We start from the raw sequence: 27085 nt of genomic DNA on the forward strand, positions 1-27085 counted from the left end.
GAAAGGATGCTTAACATGGTAGCAACCTGATGACTGGGTCTCAAGTTCATACCATCTTTTCTTGAGAACTATCTAGATGCAGCCCCCGAGAGTTTGGTTATTGTTAGTGATACCTAGGATTTGTTTTAATCAGATATGATCAGGCACCCTGATATGAAAATGACTATAATGAAGAAAGAGGTTTTAATTATATTTACTCTTCCCTTAAAACAGGAGGTGTGTCACACATGATCATAGAGGATTGCACAGACATGAAATCAGCAGATAGAGAGGGCTGAGGGCAGGAGCTTCTATTATGTTTGTAAGAATGGTCAAGACAAGGCGAGTATACTAAGCAAAATTTAGGGTTATGGAGTTTGAGTCATTTGAGCTGACTGTAGGCTGGTTGTTTATATCTGGCCACTGAGTGATTTGGGAGGAGGCTCAAGTCTCAGTATGAGAGCCCAAGAAAGGATTTGGGGTTGGTTGGTCTTAGGCTCTTTCTACAGGAATTAACTAACCCAAAGAGGGCCAGTACTTCCCTTCAGTGAGGCCATAGACCTTAATGTAAAGCAGTCTGCCACCTTGAATTCCTTCCCTTTCCAGCAGAGAGATAGGATGGTTTACAGGTAGTGTAGATTTTTAAGAAATAAGAAAAATTCTTAAATTTGATAACAAGGATTTTCTTCATTCTCCCATACTTGATTAAAACACACAAAGAAGTTGGATTTACAAAGCCTACATGTGTCCCAGCACTAGATTTTACTCCCCATCCCGACCCACACACCCACACCTATACACATCACAGAGTTTGAAATCATGCATAAATACAATACTTGATTTTTAGAATCCTTATTCTGCATTTTATCAAAATTACCCCCCCCCCATTAAAACCCATTTTAATCTTGTCATTGTCCTTTTAGACATAGGAATGAGCTCGTTATAGTCTGTAAAATGAGGCCAAGCTGGTCTGCCCTTCAGAGTCCTTCATGCCCTGGGTGGTAGTGGAGCTTCCCCCCACATATGCCATTGTCCCTCTCTGGGGAAGAGTTCCCTTGGCTCCAGGCTACTTTGCCATGAACTTCTTTTTGCTGTTTCTCTTATGCCTTTTAGACGATGTGCCTTTCTTTCCAGAGTCTTTAACCCTTTTCTTTCTGCCCCCTCTTTCTGGTTCAAGCTCACTGAATTCTTTAGCAAGTGTTGCTGGGGTGAGGGATGGGAGTGCTCATTATTCTAGTTAACTTGTATAATAAGCATAGTGTGTGACCATTTGTTTGTTATCTCTTAATGTGGCTATTCCTTAGCCTCTTAATGAGGCCATAAAGTTCCCCAGCCCAGCAGCCATTACTTACAATTCTTTGTGTCCCCCACAGTGATTTGCACTTGGTAATATTTATTGTTGGATTAAAGTCTCTTAAATTCTCAGCCTCTCTTCATTGTAGTTATTTGGTATTTTGCATTAATAGCATTCTTTCCCCCACCTAGAACTTACTAGATAAAAGAGCCAGGGATCAGAGATGTCTTGGTCTATCAGCTTGACAGCAATAAGCTGGTAACCTTGATAGAACACTTAAGCCTTTCTTTGCTTTGGTTTCCATAGAGTGTCAAGGGTAGGACGAGGTGAGCCTTGCACTCTCTTTCAAGTGTGTTAACAGCAGAGCTGCAATTGTAGCTTTGTTTGAAGTGTTCAAACAAGTTAATGGGAAAGTTCTTATTTTTAGTATGAGATTTAGTCTTATTTTTCCATTTTGTTTTACATTTTAAAAGGATTCAACTCTGGTTAAAGTCCAGTTTTATTAAATTTTATCTATTTTATTTATGTGTATTATCTATTTAAAATTATTTTATTTATGTGTATGATGACTGCTCTTCTGCAAGTATGTATGTATGAATGTATGCATGCATGCGTATCATATGTAGTGGAGAAGCTGTGGAGTCTCCTGGCTACTTCACTTGAAACGTCAAGTGGCTAAACACAGGGTTAGATTTTCACCTTACTATATATAGGTCTGTCCTTGTATGGAAGCCAACTTCCAAGAGTTAGGGTTTTACTGTAGTAGATTTCCTGGGCTTATCTAGGTACCAAAGTGCCGTGGCTGTGGCCTGAGCATTGCTTGACTTCCATGGATCAAGGAAACATGGCTTCAAAGCAGCTTTCTGTAAACATAAAATTGAAAAGCCATACAAATTTTATTCTTTTGTTTTCAAGCTTGCTCTGAGATGAAAATGATAGTAATATAATGGCAAATCAAATTACTCAGTACTTTATTGTATTGCTCCACCACACCCTCCAGCCCGCTCATCCCTCGCCTGTACCCCAAGCAAAAGGAGGCAAACTCTTGTCATTCCTGCATGGGATACCATGTCTCTTTTCTGTTCCTCCTTTGGTGGAAGGGAGGAGCCTGGTCTGGGAAGCACTAAAGGGAGAGGTGAACTGCTCAGTGGGTACAGATGACAGGGCACACAGAGGAAGAGCGTGGATAAACACAGGCACAGCTGTCTGCTTTTCCTTCAGGGTAACAAGTAGATGTTTGAGATTCACTCACCCTCTCTCCTCTTCACAGATTTTGGGGATGCTAGGTCAGCAGCAGGGTCTACATTTTCGAAGCCTTGCCCACACAGCCATGTTCAGGAATCACACTGTGTGACCAGTGCTAAACCTAGGTCTGCAGTGGGTTTTTACATCCTACTTTAGCAGATTTCCAGGTGAGCTTGTAGAGATAGTGGGTTTAGCCTCTCATGGTTCCTCAGAGTAAGGGAAGGAGACTTGTAGGGACTTTTCTGGTAGCGGTCACATGACTTGTCCTTGCAAGGTACCAGGAGCTTTGCAAGTAAGGTGAAACCCAAGGTTGGCCTTTATTCTTTCATTCTGGTGACACTGCTTTGGATATGAATATGGCCCAGTAGCTTGACTGTTGATTTTATTGCTGTGGTCTCTCCTTGGTGCTTGCAGTTACTGGCTACTGGGGACATATTAAAACATAGGACCCAGTCTTTTTCCTTGTTTTGTTATAACATGTTTGCTTTTGTTTGTGAACTCAACAGACTGGAAGGTCGAAAGAGTATATATGTTTAGTTTATTCTGGACATAATTTGCTTATTATATTGTGATGGCAGTCAGCCTTCACACTGCAGGCTGCAGTCTCTCTTATGAATTGGGACCTAGAGATGAGAAACTTGGGAATGGCCCAAAGAGTGTACTGAGTTACTTCCTTCATTCACCTTGGAGGACAGGAACCTGGAGACAAGATGTTTGTGGAAGTCTGAAATTACATTCTTGTGATTGATTGATAGCTGCTTTGGCACAGGTGCCCTCCCATTCCAGAGTGGTAGCGGCTGACCTGTGGTAACCGACACCCTCAAAGAAGATCATGTAGAAGACAGGAAATGCACATACGAATTCTTTCAAGGTAATGGAAGAAAGCACATCAAGACCTAGTGACAGGGCATTCCAATAACAAATGAGCACGCTGTGTTATGTTAGAACAGAGCCCATCTTCTCTTTCTACAATGATCTCACACCTATGTTGAGACCTTGTTTGTATGAATTGGTTTCTTACATTCACTTAAAAGAGAGTTATACAGATGCTTGCTGTCTTGTAAATTTTCTCGGGCTTGTTTTGTGTGGATGTTTAACACGATAGCTGGTAGAGAGTGACACCTAGTGTTTGATGTGCATGTGACACTGGATGGGAAGGAAAGAACTGACTTGAAGCCTTCCTTCCTAGCTGTTGATGAACTTGACAGCATGGCTAGTCTGAGCTAGCCTGCATGTCTTCAGTACTATCTAGTGTCGTTGAGGGAAGCATTTAAATCTGAAGTTTCTGGGATGGCGAGAACCAAGTTAAAGCATTTCATGTGGACTTTGTTATTTCTCTCTCATTGCTTATGCGGACTCTCTCCAAGTGAATTTTTTTTTTAAATAATAATAAAAAATGCTATGAGGGCTGGAGAGATGGCTCAGTGATTAAGAGCACTGACTGCTCTTCCAGAGGATCCAGGTTCAATTCCCATCACCTATATGCCAGCTTACAACTGTCTGTAACTCCAGTTCCAGGGGACCCGACACCCATGGCAGAACATCAATACATACAAAATGAAAATAAATTTTAAAAATGGCATGAAAGGATAGCCAATTAGTTATGTTAGTATAAAAATAGAAGATAGTGAAAGATGTGATAGTTTTTAGCCAAAAAGCAAAAGCCTGCATGAACTGGAGATTAACCTGGCAGCTGTGGCTGTGACTGACACTTCTTAGGTGAATTTCATGTGTGGAAATGAGACTCTTCTTAGAGCTGGTATTTCTTTAGGGCAAAGCCCACCTTTTTTTTTTTTTTTTTTTTTTTTTTTTTTTTTGGTTTTTTGAGACAGGGTTTCTCTGTATAGCTTTGGAGCCTATCCTGGCACTCGCTCTGGAGACCAGGCTGGCCTTGAACTCACAGATATCCACCTGCCTCTGCCTCCCAAGTGCTGGGATTAAAGGCATGCGCCACCAATGCCCGGCAAAGCCCACCTTTTATGACAGAATTTCATGCTTCTAATTTGAGGATTTGTAAAATGTTTAGTGCAAGTCCCCCCACCCCCCTTAGGGCTAGATCTGAATATGATATGCAAGTGAAAAGATAAGTTTATGAAATATATCATGTCTCTGCTTCTAAGGCTTTTAATGGTGCAATGTTAATACATAATGGAAGGTTTTGAATTTATATGTTAGTACCTAATGGGAATGATTTTCCATTTTGTCTGTGGTTTTGCATATCTTGTGCTGCATGCTACCTTGGCCTTCCTGCAGAGCTTCTAGCTGTCTGCTGGAATATGTTATTATCTAGTCTGTAGGCAGCAGTCTGTTTTCTCTCCCTGATCCTCTCCAGTGCTCTCATGTAATGCAGTTCTGGTTCCCATTGCCTCCACGACTGTGACTGCACTACCAGTGCTCTTTCAAGGGTCCTCTTCATCTGACCTTTGCATCCTCATTCCTGTCACCTGTCTTATTTTTGTTCCCATTGGCAGCATCTTGAAGTTCTCAGACCAGTAGAAAAGCTTTTGGGGGTGGGATGGGCACTGTTTAGTCTTCCTAAAATGTCCTTCTCTTGTAGGCTCACCTCTTTATTTTCTTCAAGATTCTGTTCAAGGGTATTTCTGTCTTTCCCTCTGTCAAGGCGGGCATGGTGTCTTTTGTCTATCTTTGGTCTCTCATTTGGTACCTAGTACAGAATGGGTTCTTAACAAGAATATTAATTATTCAAACAAATAATTTAAGCCTATACCCTCTGAGTGGTTCATTTATTGAATTCATTGTTCTCTTGTGAATTCATTGTGCATACATACCTCATGAGTAGTTTTCTGTGTTTTTTTATTAAGTTTTATGTATTTTAAAACCATTTCTGATTAAGTTGGTCTTTTGTAGAGAAATTTAACCTGCCTATACTTAAACTTTTTGTGAAATAGTCAACATTTTTTTGCCTTTATCTTTGCTTAAGGAAGAATCACTGTTCTTTTGGTTTGTGAAATATGCTTTGCAATTTGAAAGGTATAATTTATATTTTCTTTCATTCCAGTAATAATCTTTAAACTAATAAAACAATATCATCAAGTTTTTTTCTTTCTGTATCAAAAATAAGGTGCTTAATAGTAACCCTGTTCTTTTTAACTCTCTGTGTCTTTTGCATTTCTCATTTGTCAGCATTTTACATAATTTATATCCATGTTATTTTATTACAGTATTTTTTCAGATGCTATTTTTCTTACATTAAGTGATTTGGAAAATCTATTTTTATTAGCATATTAAATGACAGTTATGTAAATATAGCCCACTCCTATAGGATTTTTATTTCTATATTCTTGTTAGGGAATTACTTTGATTAGTAGTTGTTACTAGAATGTGAAGATATGTAGCTGATGTACTTCTAGCTCAGGAATACCTTTCCTTGAATTTCAGATCTGTATAAGCATATACAGATGACTGCATAATTTTCAGACAGTTGCACCCCTCCTCTTTGATGTGTATGTCTCAAGGTAGCCATAATTTGCTGAATTTACATTTACCAGAAACTTCATTGTTGTGAGGCCCTTGGTCTGCTTTGGGTCTCACATTCTCTCTGGGTCCTGATGCCCACTCAGTGGCTTGTGATCAATTCACCACACTGCCCTTTGGCACTCTCTGCTGATGAATAGACCAAGGTTAGTCTGATTGTTGTTGTTTGAATAAGCTACATTTTCTGTTTGGTTTTGTCTAGTGCTTTTAACTTGGTACTGAATTTACAACTTTAGGTGTGTTTTGCCCAGGCACTTTTCTTTGTTCTTTTATGTGGTTCTGGGGAATTTGTGATATACAATGTCATGGCACATGGGGTAATCTGTAATAGTCTAGACTCATGCTTTTCATCTTCATGTGGTTAATGTTTTTCTGATTTCAGAAGGCCCTTTAGTTATACATCTATTTTTTATTTTATACATTAATTTCCTCAAGTTTTCATCATCTCTTTAATATCCACTTGAGTCTTTAATAAAGTGAATCAGAAGTGCTAAAACCAAATTATCGTTGTTTGTTTTTGAGGAAGTATTTCTATTTTTCTATAGGATTGTCTCCTTTGTGGAACCATGATTCCAGCTGTATTCTACTTTCTTGGGATAAAGACACCCAACACACCTTTTTGTTGCTTTAAGTAAACTTAAGTAAACAATTATCTTTCTCATTTTGATACCTTTGCCTTTATAGGCCTTCATTGATACATTTTCCTTTAAAAATTATGTTCCATATTAATTTAGGCGTCTTTTTTTAATTTTATTTTATTTTATTAGTTCTAGTTAGGGAACAAGCTTATTTCAAGTCCCTTCTCCCTCTCCCTCCCCTCACCCCCAAACTTTCTCCCCCACCCCCAGCCCATCCCCCCAACCCCATCCACCCACTACTCCCCAGGCAGGGTAGGGCCCTCAACGGGAGCTCAGCAAAGTCCACCAAGTCTTCCTATGCTGATCCTGGGCCCTTCCCCATGTGTCCAGGGCCAGAGTGTAACCCTTCATATGGGATGGGCTCTCAAAGTCCCTTCTTGCACCAGGGAAAAATACTAATCCACTACCAGAGGCTCCCTGGAGTGCAGAGGCCTCCTTATTGACATCCATGTTCTGGGGTCTGGATCAGTCTTGTACAGGCCTCCTGGACAGCATCTGGGGTCGATGTGCTCTCCCTTGTTCAGGCCAACAGTTCCTGTGGGTTTCTCCATCCTAGTACAGACCCCTTCGTTCTTCATTCCTCCCTCTCTTCAACTAAATTCCCGATTTCAGCTCATTGTATATCTGTGGATGTCTGTCTCTGTTTCCATCAGCCACTGGGTGAGGGCTCTAGGATGGCATAAAGAGAAGTCATCAATCTCATTTTAGGGGGAGGGTTTTTAGGTTATCCTCTCCACCATTGTTTAGGCGTCTTTTTAATGAAATTTAAGTCCAAGTTTCTTACAAATTTTAAGAAACTTTTCTCCTGGGCTAAGAAAAATAGCATCTCTTAGACAATGACCTAATCATGTATTGAGATTTAAAATGTTTGGAGACACATTTCCATTTTCAGTTATCTTTATTAAATGCCACTTTGTGCTACCCTACTGTCTTAGGGACACCATGACCATGGCAACTCTTATAAAGAAAACATTTAATTGGTGTGGCTCCTTTACAGTTTCAGAGGTTCAGTCCATTATCGTCATGACAGGGAGCATGGTGGCTTGCAGGTAGATGTGTTGCTGGAGAGATTTTTACAGGCAACGGGAAGTAGACTGAGACACAGGGTGGTATCCTGAGCACAGGAATCCTTGAAGACCACCCCCACAGTGATACACTTCCTCCAAAAGGCCATACCCACTCCAACAAAGCCACACCCCCTAATAGTGCCACTCCCTATGAAATTATGGGGGCCAATTAATTCAAATTACCGTACCTACCATGTTAGGGTAGTGTTTTATCCTTTGCCCCCCCACTCTGTGTGTGTGTGTGTGTGTGTGTGTGTGTGTGTGTGTGTGTATTACTAGAATTCCTTTGATTTCTTTTTGTGATTTTTTTTCCTCATCTGTTTGTTCATGACAGTGCTTATTAGGAAATATTGTGTGCTAGGCACTGGTCCTGATGTTGGATATAGTAGATATATCACTCAAGTGTGTCTCCTTTCTCCCATGGAATTCAGTTGTAATGGCAGAGTGGGCCTTATGCCTATTCCCTTGAGAAGAATGCTGGTAGAGGGTCTTTTTGAAGTGGTCTTATTCCAGGAGGTGAAATTTCAGTTTGGTGTTTATAGTGACCAATAGGGATATGACAATATGGAGCTGTTTTTTCCTTAGTCGATGACAGCATGCTGACAGATTAAATAGTAGAAGGGAAAAACAGCATTTTTTTTAAAAAAAGCTAAAATGTATTTTATTTTATTCTATGGACTGGAGTTAGTTAGTTAGTTAGTTAATTTATTTATTTAATGACCCAACCACAGCCTCCTCTCCTTTTTCCTCTCCTTCCCCCACTTCCCATTGACCCCCCACCACCCACCCGTACTCCATATTCTCTCAGAAGGGGTGGGCCTCCAAAGCAGTTTCCTCTATATGCAGGCTGGAAAAGGCAATCCAGCATATTCATTTTATTTTGTAGATTATATGTTTGTTTTATATGGAAAAACAAAAACCCCAGGAGAGCCAAACAACCCTACAATAAAGAATCATCTGCCAGCATCACCATCCCTGACTTCAAGCTCTACTGTAGAGCTATAGTAATGAAAACAGCTTGGTATTGGCATAAAAACGGACAGGTGGACCAATGGAATTGAATTAAAGACCCTGATATCAACCCACACACCTATAAACACCTAAAAATATAAAATGGAAAAGAGAAAGTATATTCAACAAATGGTGCTGGTATAACTGGCTGTTGACATGTAGAAGAATGCTCAAAACTCAAGTCAAAATGGATCAAAGACCTCACTATAAATCCATCCACACTAAGCCTCATAAAGAGAAAATGGGAAATACCCTTGAACACATAGGCACTGGAGACTACTTCCTAAATAGAACATTAGTAGTATAGACACTGAGAGCAACAATTAATAAATGGGACTTCCTGAAACTGAGAAGCTTCTGTAAAGCAAAGAACACAGTCAACAAGACAAAACAGTTCCCTATAGAATAGGAAAAGATCTTCACCAACCCTACATCTGACAGAGGGATGATCTCCAAAATATACAAAGAACTCAAGAAATTAGACATCAAACTACCAAATAATCCAATTAGAAAACTAGGATACAGATATAAACAGAATTCTCAACAGAACTATTTCAAATGGTGGAAAGACACTTAAGGAAATGCTCAACATCAGGGAAATGCAAATCAGAACAACTCTGAGATACCATCATACACCGATCAGAATGGCTAAGATCAAAAACACCAATGACAGCTTATGCTGGAGAGGATAGGGAGAAAAGAAACACCCCTCCATTGTTGGTGGGAGTGCAAACTTGTACAGCCACTGTGGAAATCAGTATGTTGATTTCTCAGAAAATTAGGGATCAACCTACATCAAGACCCTGCAATACCACTGTTGGGCATATACCAAAAGGAGGCACATTCACACCACAAGGACATTTGCTCATGTTATATTCATAGCAACATTATTTGTAATAGCCAGAACTTGGAAACAACCTAGATGCCCCTCAGTGGAAGAATGGATAAAAAAAATGTTGTACATTTGCACAATGGAGTTAAGAAACAACAATATCCTAAAATTTGCAGGCAAATGGACAGAACTAGAAAAAAAAAAAGTCCTGACCCAGAAAGACAAATATAGTATGTACTCATAAGTGGATACCAGACATAAAGCAAACGATACCCAGCCTACAATCCACAACCCCAGAGAAGCTAGAACCCTCTTCCAGAAACAAATGGAAGCAGATGCAGAAATCTACGACTAACTATTGGGCCAAGTTCCTGGAGTACAATCGAAGTGAGGGAGGAGCGATAATATGAACAAAAGAGTCAAGACCACGATGAGGAAACCCAATGAATCACTGACCTGAGCTAGTGAGAGATCACTGACCCAGGTCTGACAAATGGGGAACCTGCATAAGATTGAACTAGACTCCATTAATATAGGTGACAGTGGTGTGACTGGGATGGCAATATATGAGGCCACTGGCGGTGCGTCTAAGATCTAACACTAATGCACAAACTGACTTAGTGAAGTCCATTCTATATGGAGAAATAACTTGCTCAGCCTAGACACAGGCTTTTGGGGTTGCGGAGGTGCCTTGGTCCTGCCTCAATGAGATGATGGGACAGACTTAGTAGACTTCCTAGGGGAGGCCTTACTCTCTCTGATGAGTAGATGGGAGGGGGGGTGAGGGAGAAGTGGAGCCAGCAGGAGGAGAAGGAGTGAGGGGGAACTGGGATTAGAATGTAAAAAATAAATTAAAAAAAAAAGATTATCCGTTAGTTTATGTTAGCTCTGACTTGCTTGAATTTAAAGATTCTAAACAAGTATTGACTACCAGTGAAAATATTCTGTCAATATAAGAGTTGAGTTATTTTTATTAACTGGTGAGAATCCACCAGACAGTAGCAAAAAATTGTCTGTAGGTTAACATGGAAGTATGTGTGGTTTGCCTGTCGGCTGTGTGTGCATGGGTCCTTCTGAAGCCAGACTGGTTGTGTAGTCCAGGCACCTGCAGAATGCTCTTGTGAAAGGACTGCCAATTCTCATTCTAAGTTTTCTGCACGTTGTTACTCCCAAGGTTATGAAGCTGAGGTGTCTGCTCTTTTAAATGAAGTTTTCTATTTTCTCCCAGAGCAGCATCTTCTGTACGCACACCATCGTGCCCTAAAGCTGTCCTGGGGAAGGGTTGCTCCCTGGCTTTCTGGTCTCACAGTGAGCAGGTTTAGTTGGTTGTTTCAGTAGATTAACTGGTATGCATTCATATGTAATATCTTCCTCATTCTTCAGTGCCCTACTTTCCATGTAGACTTGCAATCAAGTGTGTATTGACTTGGGTATGTTAGTAGTCATTTGTGTGTGTGTGTGGGGGGGTTGCATCTAAATTAAAGGAAGACTGGAGTTTTAAAGTTCACTGTGGAATCTTGTATAAACTCCAGCTTATGTTTCACATTATTCCTGGTCATGAAACAGGTTCTGAAGAAAAAGTAGCTGTGGATAATCAGTTAAAAAACGACAGCTCCCCTGATGTGCTGATCAGTAGTAATACCTAATTTCGATTTTGAGTGTGCTGTAATGGATTACCATATAGATGCAGCTGAGCACTGAGCATTAAACAGAGTCATGTGTTTTCCAGAAAAGTAATATTTATTCACACTGTGTGGCTTTCTTGAAATATTTTTTTTATTTTATTCTCCAGTGAAACTACAAACAAGATGTCAATAGCTTATGTGGCATTCACAGTAGTATAGCTTAGAATATCAGCTGCAGTACAAGAAATGCCAGATTGCATTTACCTCACCAAAAGTAGGCTTCATCTGGGACTTCTGAGGCACAGGCTTAGCATTTAGACTAGGTAGTTGTGTTTGGCTTTATACTTATTGACCCTCATAGGATTTAATCCATAAAAATCAGCCCTCACAATATTAGTGTACAGAAAGAAGCAGCTGTGCGGGTATTGTTTCAGTTCTGTCATTTGGGGATACATTCTTTTAAAGAAATTATGTTGTTTATGTGTGTGTTTGAAAGTGTTTATGTGAGTGTGTGTACATGGAGCATATGTGACAGTCAGAGGACAAGTTGTGGAAGTTAATACTCTCCTTCCATCTCGTAGGTCCTGGGGATTGAACTCAGGATTGTCAGGCTTGGTAGCAAGTACATTTATCCACTAATACATCTCACAGATCTGTTTAGTAATATTATCACCTCAGGTATTAGACATGATGTTTCATAGGTAAACCTTAGATAATATTTCTTAATATCTTTAAAGTAGACCCATCTTATAAATCTGAATTATTTTTGAAGTTACAATGATTGTCTTGACCTTAAGTGAATTGGAGATGATTTTTGAGGCAGACTTGGACAGTGTGCACTTTATACACATCTACTTGATTTATTTTCTGTTTTCTCATTGTGCGTGTGTGTGTGTGTGTGTGTGTGTGTGTGTGTGTGTGTGCGCGCGCGTGCGTGCGTGCGTGCGTGCGTGCGTGCGTGCGTGCGTGCGTGTGTGTGTCTTCTTTTTTTTTCCCCCCTGAAGCAGGGTTTCTTTTTGTAGCCCAGGCCATCCTGGAACTTGCTCTATAGACCAGGCTAGCCTTGTACACAGAGATCCGCCCGCCTCTGCCTCCTGAGTGCTGGGATTAAAGGTGTGCACCATCACCGCGTGGCCTGTTTTCTCATATCAAAAGGTGCTTTTCTTTGTTATATGCTAATAAAAGAAAACCAAATGAGGAATATTAATGCATGTTTTGGAAACTGAGAAGTATGACTCAGTGCCAGTTTGGTTTCTGTTAATAGTTAAAAACCTGGAGAGCAAAGGGAATGTCGGACATTAATCCAGATCAAGACAAGTTCCACGATGAATTTTTAATTCACTTAGGACCTTCTTGAATAATGGTGTCCAAAAATGATCCTGCCATGCAGATGGGAGCTTCCCTTAAAGGACAATGCAGAAGAGATGTGCCATGTGCTCAGGCAAATGAACTGTCAGGAAGCAGACAGCAAAGCACAGGAAGACCTCAGAGGGACAGACTTCCATCTGAATGAAGCCAACTTCCAGCTGATGTTGGAAACAAAGCTGGGAGTAGGGCATCTGGGCTCCCGAAGTGAGGTACACTTCTCCTAGTGTTCCAGCTATTTAATCTTAAAAGTTACCTAATTAATAATTTAAATATTACTGTGACACAAAAAAAGATGTGTGGCTCAGATTTCCCTTCAAGAATTTGCTACCTACTATGAGAATGACGTCACCTGATAGTCTCTGGCTATTAGTGCCTTCAGCCTTCCAGCCCTGGTCATACCCTTCTCTCCATGAGCCTGGAGTATAGAGATCTCACTTCTAGTTGTTTGGGGCTTTGTTCTAGAGCTCCCTCTCAGCTGGCAGTGGCTCCCCTGCTCATCCTGTTTCTTTCCAATTCCTTCCCTGGTGCTACTCTTCTATCAGCCATTTCTAGTAACTCTATTGTAGCATAGTTTCCAAAGAACTTGTCTTGCAAAGATTACTGTTCATTTGGTACCAAAGACACTGACTGACCTTGGCTCTATTGTGGGCATAGGTGGCTCTTGAGTTGTTTGGTCTGCAGCAGCCTAGACATGGCATCCTTCATTTTAGTCCACCTAGTTTGAGGCAAGCTCTCCTGTTGTTGACAAATGATTATAGCAAGCTAACTTCCAGAGATTTTTTCTGTCTCTGCCTCCCTTATTCCTGTAGTAATGTTGACATTTCAGACTCATGCATTTGCAGGATGCAAAAATAGGGATTTTCATCCCACAGTAATAATGCATTACCAATGCCAATAGGTATATTTTGGGCATTTGCAGTTTTCTACATTAAAAAGAAAAAAGTTGTTGGGACAGTGAATTGGCTTAGTGGCCAAAGGTACTTGCTGCCAGCTTGACAACTTGCTCCAATCCCTGTTACCCACATGTGTAAAGAGAAAACTTGACTCCCACAGTTGTCCCCTGACACTCCTCCCCATAATAAAAACCCAGAGACAGATATTGGGGTTCAAGCTGAAGACCAGAAAAGCAAAGCAGCTAAGCCAAAAGAGAGTTCTTACCTCTACCAAGGCTAAGACCAAAGAGGAGCCATCCTACCCTCAGTGTGACTGCAGAATGCAATGCTCTCCACCAAACCTCAAACTGCACTTGACTACACTGAGCTCCTGCCTCCTCTCTAATGCTGGGATTAAAGGCATGTCATCCCAAGTACTGGGATCAAAGGTGTGAGCTGTTTCTCTTTTAGACTGATTCACTCTCATGTAGTTCTGGGTAGCCTTGAACTCACAGAGATCCATCTGCCTCTGTTTCCTGAGTGCTGAGATTGAAGGTGTGGCCACCATTGCTTGTCCTCTATGGCTAACTGGTGGCTTAGGTGTGTGGCTAACTAGTGGCTTAGTGTGTGTGTTTCTTTTCTGTATCTGATAAACAAGGAAAACTATAACTGTATAATCTTCAACTCCCTCAGAGACCTGAGAAGGAAATAATATTAACTGAGTAAACAGGAAGTATAAGCAAGTGACTTCCAAAAAAAATATGAGAAATGACAAAAACTGGTGGTTGCCTGGACAGTCACCCACAGTTCCTCTGGAATGTTGGGTCATCCATCTTCAGCCTATAAGCCTAACATATCTGACACTCTTCTATGAAGCAGTTTTGAAGGACAGTCTCACCTTGTCTTGGCAAGGTTTGGCAGTCACTCTCTTTTGAGTCCTGCTTGTCTAATTTGGACAGCATACTGTCAGCAGTCAAGGTAAAGGGCACTGTCTTGCCCAGTGGCTGAATTTTGCCACCAAGAAAGTAAACTCCATTTGGAGTTTCTATGATGCCCATCATCTTCTCTGAAGTAGATTGGTGTTGGCAGGAGTGGACATGTCTCACTGTCATAAAAGAACCTATGTTATTAAAACATTTAAATGCCATATTCTGTAGATCTCTGAAGCATTTGAAGTCAATCTAAAGTATATATGTTTCACCTTGTAAACATAATTTGATTGTAATAGGTGACTAATTAACTAACCTGCATTTCCTTATTATCCTAAACAGTTGGTAATAATAACTTTCAAGGACTAGAAATTTGCATTACTTTGTTAAATGAGCTGTATAGGTACAATACATCGGACAAGATTAGAAACATGTATACAGTATGTTTTAACAAAATTAATCTCAAATTTGTATCAATATACAAAATTTGTATACAATATGCAAAAGTCCAATCCAATGTAGATTTAATAATCTACCCTTTTATCCTGTCATATCTGTATCTCCCTTTTTTCTTTTCAAAACAACTGTGAATCACTAGACCACCCCAACAATAAATTTTAAAAATATAATGAATATTTTACATAGTTATTAAAAATAAAACGAATCTTATAATCTAAGTATAATTTACCAGAATGTGCTCTAGATTGGGGTAGGGGGAAGGTCATTCTCATTGGTTTCAGGGTTTTTTTTGTTTGTTTGTTTTTGGGAGCATAATAAAATCCTTAAAAATTGTCTGAGAATTTCATACATGAATATAATGCATTTTAATTAAATCCACTCCCTTTTCAAACTCTTCTCCAACTCATCCCATTTCCCTCCCAACTTCATGTGCTCTATTTTTAAATCCACAGAATTACTTAGTGCTTCTTGTATGTGCATGGGCATAGGCCCATCCATTGGAGCATAAGTAGTCTCCAGGGGCCATATCCCTGAAGAGCTGACTCTCCCTCGCTCAACAGTCAGGTTTTGGTAGTGAGGCCTACTTTTATTATCCCAGTCCCCTTTTTCTTCAGAAATTTGTTTGTTGCCCACTAATGGGCAACAAACTTTTGCCCATTTTCTTTTTGCCCATTTTAGGTACAATCCTAAGGCCTACTTGTAGGCATTAATTTTATGAGATTCTTGTGTATATATTTTAAATTTGTATTCATTATTTGTGTGTTGAGGGGGAGGTGAGTAATATGGGGCTATCACAAAAATGTATTTCATTTTTTTTATTTTTATTTTGTAGAAAATACTGCAGTTTCTACCTGAACGAATTTTCTTTCGATGGCATTACCAGAGTATAGGTAAGATGAAAGCAAACGATGTGTTAGTGAAATGCATTTCTACCAGTTGAGGTTTCAGGAATGCTTTATATAGCTAATACCATCAAGGTAGCTTATAGAAAGAATTACAGGCATGGTAATTAAAATAAAGTCCAGCTTGGACTTTGTAGGGAAACTCCTCTCTCACCACAACTGATCAAGTACAGAGAATAAAGTGACTGTGGAGTGCTCAGCCCTAAATCCATCATCTGTTTCATATCTCTTCTACCAAAGGCTTAGGAACCAGCTTAGAAGAGGGGATGGAAAGAAGAGTCAGAAGTTGGGGAAGGTTATTGTACTAATGAATTCACAGTGACTGCAGTTGCACAAGACCTGCACAAGATCTAGCCTGTTAACCTTATAGGATGGATGAAAGAGGGGTTTAAAATAGCAAAGGACATGAAGTTGGAAGGGGCTGCAGGGGGAGAGGATACAGCAGGAGTTGCAGCAGGGAGTGGGAAATGCATATGATCAAAAGAGATGGTATATGTGTATTACATTTTCGATGACTAAATATTAAAAAATTAAATCTCTCATTCTAAATGTGCCCTTTTGAGGTATAGGCTGTTGGCTCCCTGGGAGTGTGTTAAAAATGCACAATTTCAGGCCCCAGTCCAACCTACTGAGCATGGGGTCTTCTAACAGGAGACACAAAAGGATTCCTGTGCACATTAAGTTGAAGCACTGACCTAGAGTATTTTCTTAAATAATTGACATTATTCCTTATAAAAAAATTGTTCTTTAAGCCTGCATTATTGATTCAAAATTACCATGTTTGAATACTTTACATTGTGGCAGCCTGAGGGAACTTGAAATAAAGCAAGTGACATTGTTGTCCTTTCTTCCCAGCTCTTTACACCTGATAGCACAGCTGCAATTTAAAATGCCCAACCTAACTGGAGCATTCCAGGGTGTCCATTATGAATTCTGCATGTGTTTTCAAAAGAGTTCCTACTTCAGTGTTTCTACCTATAACACTCTGCCACTTGATACACTTTTTGTTCCTTACCAGATGGCTACATTGGAGGAAAGCATTAACCTTGGAATGGAATCTTACTTTATTTGATAATTAATTTCTTCCACACCATTCTTGCTTTAGATGAGCCTCTTGCTCTGTTGGTAGATAGATGAGAAAAGTAATTTACAGTGTAATTGTTGTTGTGAGGGGAATATAGTAGGGAAAGAAAAGAAAGGTTGAATAGGTCTCCTACCTAGGTGAAGTTGAGGGACTCTTCAAGAGAAGTCACTTTCGCCTGAGCCTTGAAAGGTGGGCAGAGCTTCCTGGTTGGGAGAGCAACATGTACAAAGTCAAAGAACCCGAAAAAAGATAGTATCATCTGTAGATATTCTAAAATCCAGAGTTCTAATTTTAATTTATGATTGTTTCAATGAAAACTGGTAATAAATCTTAGAGAACCTGAATTCAGGTTTTGTGTTACAAATTTAAATTTAAAGAAGGTAAATCCTGAATACTATATATACCCATGGAACTCAGGGACTGAATCTTTATTCTGAGAGAGCTCCTTAGTCTTTAAATCTTTCAAATAAGCAAAGAAAAATTTCCCTTAAATTTGAGTAAGTTTGCTTTAGCATTTCTTAAAGCTTTTGATTATGTATTTAGAATACGGTTAAAATTTAAAAAAAATGCAAAATATCACCTAAAGAGGTACCCTGGGAATTTGTGAGAATCACTGGTATGGTAATGAGAAGTAACTGTGTCTTGGTTATTTGTGGAGAATCGTCATGGCCAAGATGAGTTAACCAGAGTGCCCTACTTGTCTAAGTTCATGAGGGAACTGCTGGTTCTCATGCTGCAGTGATCATGGAGCCAGTTGTCTTGATTAAGTAGCACCCCCACAGCTTGGCCTTTCTTTCACCTGCTTGGTCATCTAAAAACTAGCTTTTCTTGGTGCTGCCTCTGTCTCCCTCAGGGTCTTGGAGATGAGGTCATGGCCTTTCTTTATGTAGTGCTCATTCCAGAAATGGTTCAGCTCCGTTCTCCTTGAACTGTGCCAGCTTGGTGCCATATTTTCTCATCTCCCTTTTTTTTCATGGTCTTGTTCTCTCCTGTTCCTTCTCCTTGTTATCCATAAGCTTGTTGTCTGTGTCCTCATCCTCAAGTGGTTTCTTTATTATCATATGGCTATCTGTCTGATCACAAACCTCCATCCTTCTAATCTCTTACCTAGTCACTTCTAGGCCACCTGTTCTGATTATTATTATTATTATTATTATTATTATTATTATTATTATTATTATTTATAAAACAGCTTTATTAGAGGTGGAATAAACAGAATATATAAAAAATATCATGATTGTAGCATCCATCCCAAATTTCCTCAACTTCCTTAGTAATCCATCTGTTCCCTTCTTTCCTACTTCAGCCCCAACTACTAGTACATTTCACAAGATTTCCTAGATATGACACTGAAAGTAAAACCCATAAAAGAAATAAAATTGATATGTTGAATTTCTTCAAACCCACCACTAGTCTGCCTTTGCATTTTCTAGAATTTGTTTAGATAGAATCATGTAGCACTTTTCTTTTTTGTTTGTTTGACACCTGCCTTAGTTAAAATTATTATTGCTGTGATGAAACACCATGACCAACTTGGAAAGGAAAGGCTTTCTTTGGTTTACATATCCTGAATCACTGAGGGAAGGCAAGGTAGGAACTCAAACTCAGCAGGAACTTGGAGGCTGGAGCTGATGCTTACTGGCTTGGTCCTCATGGCTTGTTCAACTTTCTTTCCTATAGAACCCAGGACCCACCAGCTCAGGGTGGTAAGTTCTATAGTGGGCTGGCCCCTCCCACATCAATCACCAATTAGGAAAATCCTCTACAGGTTTGCCTACAGCCTGAGGTTATAGAGGCATTTTCTTTTCTTTCTTTCTTTTTTCTTTTCTTTTTTTTTTTTTTTTTTTTTTTTGGTTTTTCGAGACAGGGTTTCTCTGTGTAGCTTTGGAGCCTATCCTGGCAGTCGCTCTGGAGACCAGGCTGGCCTCGAACTCAAGAGATCCGCCTGCTTCTGCCTCCCGAGTACTTTTTTTATTTTGTTTTCAGATTTTTTTAATTTGAATTAGAAATAAGATTGCTTTACATGACAATCCCAGTTCCCTTCTCTCTCCCGTCCTCCCCTACCACCCCCCAACTAAAACCCTACCTATCACATATCCTTTCTTCTATTCTTCCCCTGACTCAACCTTTCTGCTCTCTTATGACCTCTGCATTCTTCCTCTTCTTCCCTTTTCATTCTAGTAGCTCCCTCCCCCCCACTTCCCGTGCTCCCAATTTGCTCAGGGGATCTTGACCCTTTCCCCTTCTCCAGGGGAACATGTATGTCTCTCTTAGGGTCCTCCTTGTTTACTAGCTTCTCTGGCAGTGTGGGTTGTAGGCTGGTAATCCTTTACTCTATGTCTAAAATCCACATATGAGTGAGTACATACCATGTTTGTCTTTTTGTGATTGGGTTACCTCGATCAGAATGGTTTCTTCTAGTTCCATCCATTTTCCTGCAAATTTCAAGATTCCATTGTTTTGTTTTGTTTTGTTTTCTGCTGAGTAGTACTCCATTGTGTAAATTACCACATTTTTTTCTATCCATTCTTCAGTTGAGGGGCATCTAGGCTGCTTCCAATTTCTGGCTATTACAGATAGTGTTGCTGTGAACATCGTTGAACAGATGTCCTTGTTGTATGAATGTGCTTCTTTTGGGTATATGCCTAAGAGTGAATTGCTGGATCTTGTGGTAGACTGCTTCCCATTTTCTTGAGGAGTTGCCATACTGATTTCCAAAGTGGCTGTACAAGTTGGCACTTCCACCAGCAGTGGAGAAGTGTTCCCCTTTCTCCACATTCTCTCCAGTATAAACTATCATTGGTGTTTTTGATTTTAGCCATTCTGACAGGTGTAAGATGGTATTTCAGAGTTGTTTTGATTTGCATTTCCCTGATGGCTAAGTCTGTTGAACACTTTCTTATGTGTCTTTCAGCCATTTTAGATTCCTCTATTGAGAATTGTCTATTTAGTTCTGTACCCCACTTTTTAATTTGGTGTTTTGGAGACTAGCTTCTTGAGTTCTTTGTATATTTTGGAGATCAGCCAGAGTCAGATGTGGGGTTGGTGACTATCTTTTCCCATTCTGCGGGCTGCCGTTTTGTCTTGCTGACTGTGTCCTTTCCCTTACAGAAGCTTCTCAGTTTCAGGAGGTCCTCTTGGAGGCATTTTCTTAATTGAGGTTCCCTTCTCTCAGATGACAATAGCTTTTATCAAGTTGAATAAAAGTAGCCAGCACAGCATCTTTTATGCTCTACTTCTCTTGAGATTCATCTGTATGCTATATACCAATAGTTTATTCCTTTTTATTTCTGAGTAGAACAGAATTCCACTGTATGGCTTTGCTATTATCTGTTGATCCATTCTCTTGCTGATATAGTGTTCAGTTGATTCTCATATTTGGTTTTTATGCATGAAACTACTGTTAGACATTTGTGTACAGGTCTTTAGCTAGACATAAGCTTTCTTATCTCCTGTAGAGTACACTTAACTGGTAAATTCTTTTGCAGAGTAGCTATATCATTTTATGTCCTCAGCAGTGTCACAGTTCAGTTAATAGCAGATGTTATCGTCAGTGTTTAGTTTTGGTTGTGCTGTTTCATTGACTCATAGTCTTGAACTTCTTTTCATGTGATTTCTGTGTCTCTGGTAACATGTATTTCAAGACTGCCCCTTTAAAAGTTACATTGTTTTATTTTCTTAATTTTTATTTTTGGGGGGTTCCATTACTTTGGATGGAAGTCTTATCAGATATATGCCTTGGAAATATTTTCTCCATATTTTACTCTTATTTTGAAGAACAATGTTTTTAATTTTAAAGAAGTCCAATTTACCATTTTTATGGGTTATAGTTTTTATTGTGGTATCTACAAATCCTTAAAAATATTTTATTTATTATTCATGTGTGCATATAATGTGTGGATCAAAGTTATTCCTCATTCCCTTCCTTCCAATTCCTTCTTCATCTGTCCAACTACGTTTCCCTCCAAACTTCTTTCTCTCTCTCTTTAAGAAAATATTGTTGAATCCTTTTACTGCTTCCTATAAGGGCATAGGTGTAGGAGCATACCTTGCACTGGAGCATGGGTAGCCTCTCAGGGCCCACAACTCTGAAGAATTGACTCTCCCTCCTTCAGCAGCCATCAGTTGCCACTAGCTCTTCAGATGGGCATGGGATAGGGAATCTTTTATTAATACAAAGTCATAAAGATTTCCTGTGTTTGTTCACGTGCCTCCCCTACTCCCCCCCACCCCCACCCCCGTCCCACTGTGTAGACAGCTTGGCCTGGAATTCACAGAGATCTACCTGCTTGGCATTCAAAGGGCACCGCCACACCTGGCCTATTTTCTCCTAGTAATTTTCTAGTTATTTTTCACAGTTAGGTCCTTGATCCATTTTTAAAGCTATTTTGATGAATTTACTTCCTTCAATGAACCACTGTTCCTATGTATTTGCAATGGATGTAGAAATGCCAGACAATTCTGTGTTCTTCCTCTACTTGCCACTTTGTGCCCCCAACCTTTCCTGTTAAAGGACCAACTGATGGTGTATGTACTATTCACTTTACTGGTTTGAGACATGAGGGAGAGAACAGATTTTTAAAGAAAGAACAAAATAAAGATAGCAAAGAACTTTGTAATAAAGTTAGATTAAAAACATCTTTATCAACTTTTAGCTGGGAAAATAGTTTTGAAATATCTTTAAAAGATTTTTATTTGTGGCATATACTTTTAATCCCAGCACTCTAGAAGCAGAGGCAGGTGGATTTCTGGAGTTTAAGGCCAGCCTGGTCTACACAGCAAGTTTTCTGTCAGTCCGAGACACTGAGCTATCTCTGTAACCCCTTATTAATATATTTCAGATGTTACACTATGAGATATGGCTAACATCTCAAAAATACAAGTTTTTGAAAAGAGAAACGAGCATAGCTGGACAATGCTGCTCTCTGAAGACATTGCATACCAAACAAAAATTCCTGTGTGAGGTGTGAAATAACTCCTTGTAAATTGTTTGTCAGAGGGGTCCCAGAAGTCCCCTGCCCCCAACAATACAGTCATCAGTGCAAGCCATAGTGCTGGAAGGTGCTATGCAGATTCCTGGAAGAGAAATGTGTCAATAGTCTTTCCCAGCTGTGAGCCTTACAAATTAGAATTCTGACCTGTCGGACAAGATGTGCGCACTTTTGTGCGGTTATCAACCACTCTAGTTCATATACATAGGGCATACTAAAAGTCAGCCCTGACAGTGAGTTTGTAATCTCAGTGCTCTTAGGGGGAGGTTGGAGGCACTCTGAAAGCTACCTAACCAAGAGGAAGTTCCTGACCCATCTCCAGCCTGATTTTGCTATCTCTTGCATCCAAAACATGTGATATCTTCAGGAATAGGGTCTTATCATCTAGTTCTGGTGGACAGCCAGGAAGAATAGCAACAACTTGTATTGTTTGGGGACCTCTCATTTCATAAGATTTTGTCTTTCTGGACCTGGGTGACTTACTCAGTCTAATTTTTTTCTGGCTCTTCTCATTTACCTGTACATTTCATTTTTTTCTTTAAAATTGAATAAGATTCCATTGTATATATGTATCTTATTTTTACTATCTATCTATTCATCAGTTGATGAATGTCTTGGCTGGTTCCTTTTCCTAGATCAGCAATGGAATGGATGAGCAAATGCATCTGTACTAGGAATGTCAGTCATTTGAACTTTTAAAAAAGAATTCTTAAGAGGCTCATAATCAAAGTACTGCTCTCTTTAAAGTTATCTCTTCTCCTGTGTAGTTGTTTGTCTTTGAAGGTCAGCATTATATTTTTTAAAAAGGCATGAATTCTTTTTTCCTTTCTAAAGCTGATCTCTAAACAGGTATTTGAGGACTGTTGTGTTAAGAGCGCTTGCTGCTCTTGCAGATGACATGGATTTGGTTCCAAGCACCCACACATTGTGGCTTACAACTGGCTATAACTCTAGCTCCAGGGGACCCAGTGCCCTCTTCTGGCTCTGAGGTCAACCACACTAATAGTGCACACACATACACACACATACATGTACATGCATGCATGCATGCATCACATCTACATGCATAAATAAAAATAGAATAAAATAGATATGGATATTAAGTATTTCCTCGTATGCCTTAAACATTTATTAGTATACTCTATTTCTAATTAGTTATTTTAAACTTCCAGGCTCAACTTTAAAGAAGCTTCTACACACTGGAAATTCTATTAAGGTAATCATTTTTGATGAAAGTACAATGGAATATTTCTTTACATTTTTAATATGTATTTATTTTATTGTATGTTTGAGTGTTTTGCCTGAATGTATGTATATGCTCCACATGTGTTCTTGGTGCTAGCAGAGGTCAGAAGAGGGTGTTGGAGCCTCTGTAACTTGAGTTATAGATGGTTGTGATTAAAGGCTGAGGGAACATTCCTTCAGTTTAACACATTTTTTAATTCTCATTTACTTATATATTTTTTTATTGACATCTTTTTAATCATTTAGGAACACAGAAAAGGATGAGTGTGTGTTTTTTAATTGTAAAAGAGGGTTGAGAAGGAAGTGAGTTTAGAGTGAAAAGGGGGCATGTTGGTTTGTTTTCTGTTGGGTACTGCTCACCATTTAGATCATGATGAAGGGGAGGGAGGGAGGGACATGAGGCAGGCAAGCTGGAAAGCAGCCCCGTTTCACTCAGCCAGCTCTTCAGAGTCCCATTAGTGCCAAAAAAACATTGTGTTAACATGACTGAAATTCTGCTCTGTTCTCCCATAGAGTAAATGGGGAAGGAGAGTATCTCTTCCTTGTTCCCACAGACAATTGAGCATTGATGATGAGGATACTGTTGCCTTAGAGAATGAAATACTATTAATAGTTCAGTGAGATCTAGACACTGCTTTATGTGCCTTATGCATGTTAACTCACTCTCTCCTCCCATTTCAGAGATGGGGCAATTAAGACATAGAGAAGTCAAGTGATTCTCCATGTATCAAAGCTAGACAGTAACAGAGGGTGGAATTTGAGTCCAGGCTCCCTAGCTCTAGTGCCCAAGCTTTTGCCTTTGTACTATATTGAATCCTTGCTTGTCACTGAGGGAAGAGTTTTTGTACTTTAATGATACCTTTATTCCCTCTCCCTCCCTGACTTCCTTCCCTTTCTCTATTTTGGGGTTGGCAGGATCATGCTTTGAAGCTCAGGCTGGCCTGAAACTAAGGTTTTCCTATTTCAGACTCCTAAGTGCTGGGATTATAGTTATACTACCATACCCGACCTGACTCTGTCTGTCTGTCTGTCTCTCGCTTTCTTTTTCTTTTTTTTATTAAGACTGATGCTCCATTGCAAAGCATTTCTATAAATATGTATAAATATGTGTTAAATGTTTGATTTTTTTTGTTTTTAATTTTGTTTTTAGATAAGATGTGAAGGAATCAGACTGTTTCTTTTGTGGCTTCAAGCACTTCAGACAAACTGTGCAGAAGAGCAGGTGCTGATTTTTGCTTGCCTGGTGCCTGGTTTCCCAGCAGTCCTGTCATCCAGGGGGCCCTGTACACTGGAGACACTCATCAACCCTAGCCCTAGTGTAGTTGATGGTAAGCAGCATTAGCAGGGTTGACATGCTGAAATGACTCTTTCGATTTTTATTTTTAGAGATATGTATATGTGTGTGTTTGCACATGTGCGTGTGTGTCTTTAAGTGTATTCCTTGCATGTATGGGTACTCAAGCCAGAAGAGGACACCAGATTTCTTAGGAGCCAGAGTTACAAGTGATAGCCTCCTGACATGGGTGCTTCGAGCCAAACTCAGATCCTCTAGAAGAGCAGCAAGCCAAGTGTTCTTAACTTCTGAGCTATCTCTCAAGCCCCTGAAATTACTTTTGAGCTTACTTTGAGGGCTTCCTTGGTGTTGATGTTCTTGAATAGGAATTCTGATAAAGCTTGAAGAGTAGTTTTTCCTTGTGATTCACAGAGGATTCCTAAAGACATTATAATCAAGGCCATAGGTTCAACTCACAGTCTCATTAAAAAAAAAAAAAAAAAGAATAAAACACTTAGGATATAGGAAGTGGTGGCATAAGCCTGTGATCTCAGCACTTGGAGGAGGAGGTGGAAGCAGGAGGAGAATCAGGATTTTAACGTCAGCCTTAATACCTAATCTAATACCTAATAAGTTAGAGGCCAGCCTTTGAGGCTATATGAGAGACTCTGTCTTAAAAAACAAAACAAACAAACAAACCAGAACAAAAAACTTGGAGCCCATTTTCTATTAAATTATAATGAGAAAATTTCTCATTGGACTATCTGTGCCCCGAGAGTGTGACCTTACTGTGTAATACTTCATTGCATTGGATGTTAGTCTGACCAAGACAAAATCTGAATGGGAAAGAGTGGTTCAATGAAGAAAAGACTCTGTGGACCTCTATATTGGGCCCTAAGCCCTTGTTCATACTGGTTGGGGTTCAGTCTGAGCAGTTCCAGTGGCTGAATAGATGTGTTGTAATAGAGACCATTTTTAAACCCTTATTTAAAATTTAACTTTGATGAATAAGTTCTCGTTATTTTTTACCTTTTAGCAAAAATATACCCAGAAGAAATCACCCCACTTCTGCCAGCCATATCAGGAGAGAAGATTGCCGAGGACCAGACCTGCTTTTTTCTTCAAATACTGTTGAAATATATGGTTATCCAGGTCAGAGAAAAACCTGCTTTTTTCTTCACATACTGTTAAAATATGTGGTTATCCATGTCAGAGAAGAACCAGGCTGACTGGTGGGCTTATCTTTGTAGGAAGGAGAGTTACTGCCTCTTTTTTTCTGGGTGTCTATATTGCTTTCCCTGGGGTGATTTTATGTGGTGATTCATTAAACACAGGGCATGCATCATTGCTTGGTCACTTCAGCAATACTTGGTGTGAACACTTTTTTTGTGTGAATTATTTAAGGTATTTTTACTTAAGAAAAAACAGTGACTTCATACACAAATTTAGATCATCTTCATGCCTCTCTCTGCCTCTTCTTTCTATCTCCCCCTCCTCTCCTCTCATCCTTCCAACTTCATACCTTCCCCTCTTCTTCCTTTTTTTCTTTCTTCTTTTTTTTTGAGTCAGCGTCTCACTCTGTAGATCTGGCTGGCCTAGAACTTGCTATGTAGATCATGTTGGCCTCAAATTCCACCTGTCTCTGCCTCCTGAGTATGCCACCTAACCTGGCACCTCCTTTTAAAAACAACCCACCAAGTACAGTTAGAGATGCCCAGATGTACATAGATGTAGGGCCATCCATTGGATCATGAGCAGCCTACCATGGGCCACACTGCTGAAGAAAACAAACTCTTTCACCCAGCAGCTATCGCCTGCCAAAAGCTCCTCATCTGTCCATTTTAAAATGTTGATTGGCTTGACTTTGTGCAGGCAACCACAGGTGCTGTGACATGCCCTGCCACGTGTAGGAGACAGCTATTTTGTCTTAGTCCTTCCTGACCTCTGACATTTAGAATTTTCTACCCCTTTTTCCAAGATGTTCCCCGAGCTATGGGGAAAGGTAATACATATAGTCGCTGTGTTTGGGGGCTGAGCATTCCACGGTCACTTATTCTTTCTGTTTTGAACAGTTGTGAATCTCTGCTAACCACCATCTGCCACATGAAGAAGCTTTTCTGATGAGGGGTGTGAGGTGTGCTAACTATGGAAATAAAAGAGTATTAGAAGGCAGTTTGATAGTGTGTCCCTTTAGCAAAATAAGTAGGATCTGTGACACTCAGTCATGGGTTCATGGGTATTCTTTGAGCTTTGTTCAGATATGATTTCATTATATTATTATCAATATTATCATATAAACACTTATAGTAGGGATTTTAATCTAAAATCATCCATGTTGGTATATGTTAATTTAAACTGTAAATATACAAATGTTCTTTCTCACATAATATCCAAAGGCTGCAAGCTTGGAGTGGAAGAATAAGGAGAATCAAGATACTGGTTTTAAATTTCTTTTTACATTGTTTCGAAAGTATTATCTTCCTCATTTGTTTCCATCATTTACTAAGTTAACCAACATCTACAAACCTGTACTTGGTAAGTACTCTTTGATTCCTGTGTGGATGTTATCCACAGGGACTACAGTAGATTTCATAGTAATCCTTGTGATAGTTTAAGGCAAAATAGTCATTTTATGTTCCTATTGGATGGTAATGTTATTGTGAGAAGTTAATGTTAACTAATGAATGATTTATTTATGTAAACTCACTAAGAGATCTTGCCTCATTGAAATAAAGGGGACCGTGGTTTCTATAAAGATAATTTAAACTCTGATATC

The 27085-nt window shown here is 39.6% G+C and overlaps 1 protein-coding gene across 5 annotated transcripts in view; it reads left to right on the plus strand.

Annotated features, from left to right (window-relative positions):
* Ralgapa2 (Ral GTPase activating protein catalytic subunit alpha 2) overlaps positions 1-27085 on the plus strand; it is a 281098-nt gene that overhangs the window by 41534 nt on the left and 212479 nt on the right. For 3 of the 5 annotated variants that reach the window (XM_035446794.1, XM_027421594.2, XM_035446793.1), the window contains exons 4-8: positions 15647-15704; positions 22964-23007; positions 24187-24364; positions 25346-25461; positions 26706-26844. In XM_035446794.1, coding sequence (XP_035302685.1) covers positions 15647-15704; positions 22964-23007; positions 24187-24364; positions 25346-25461; positions 26706-26844 — 535 coding nt within the window. Of the gene's footprint in view, positions 1-12532; positions 12764-15646; positions 15705-22963; positions 23008-24186; positions 24365-25345; positions 25462-26705; positions 26845-27085 lie in introns of all 5 variants that reach the window. The other 2 variants (XM_035446791.1, XM_035446792.1) reach the window with 2 other exon arrangements.

This window comes from Cricetulus griseus, chromosome 6 (assembly GCF_003668045.3).
Source record: "Cricetulus griseus strain 17A/GY chromosome 6, alternate assembly CriGri-PICRH-1.0, whole genome shotgun sequence".
Taxonomy (NCBI): Eukaryota; Metazoa; Chordata; class Mammalia; order Rodentia; family Cricetidae; genus Cricetulus; species Cricetulus griseus.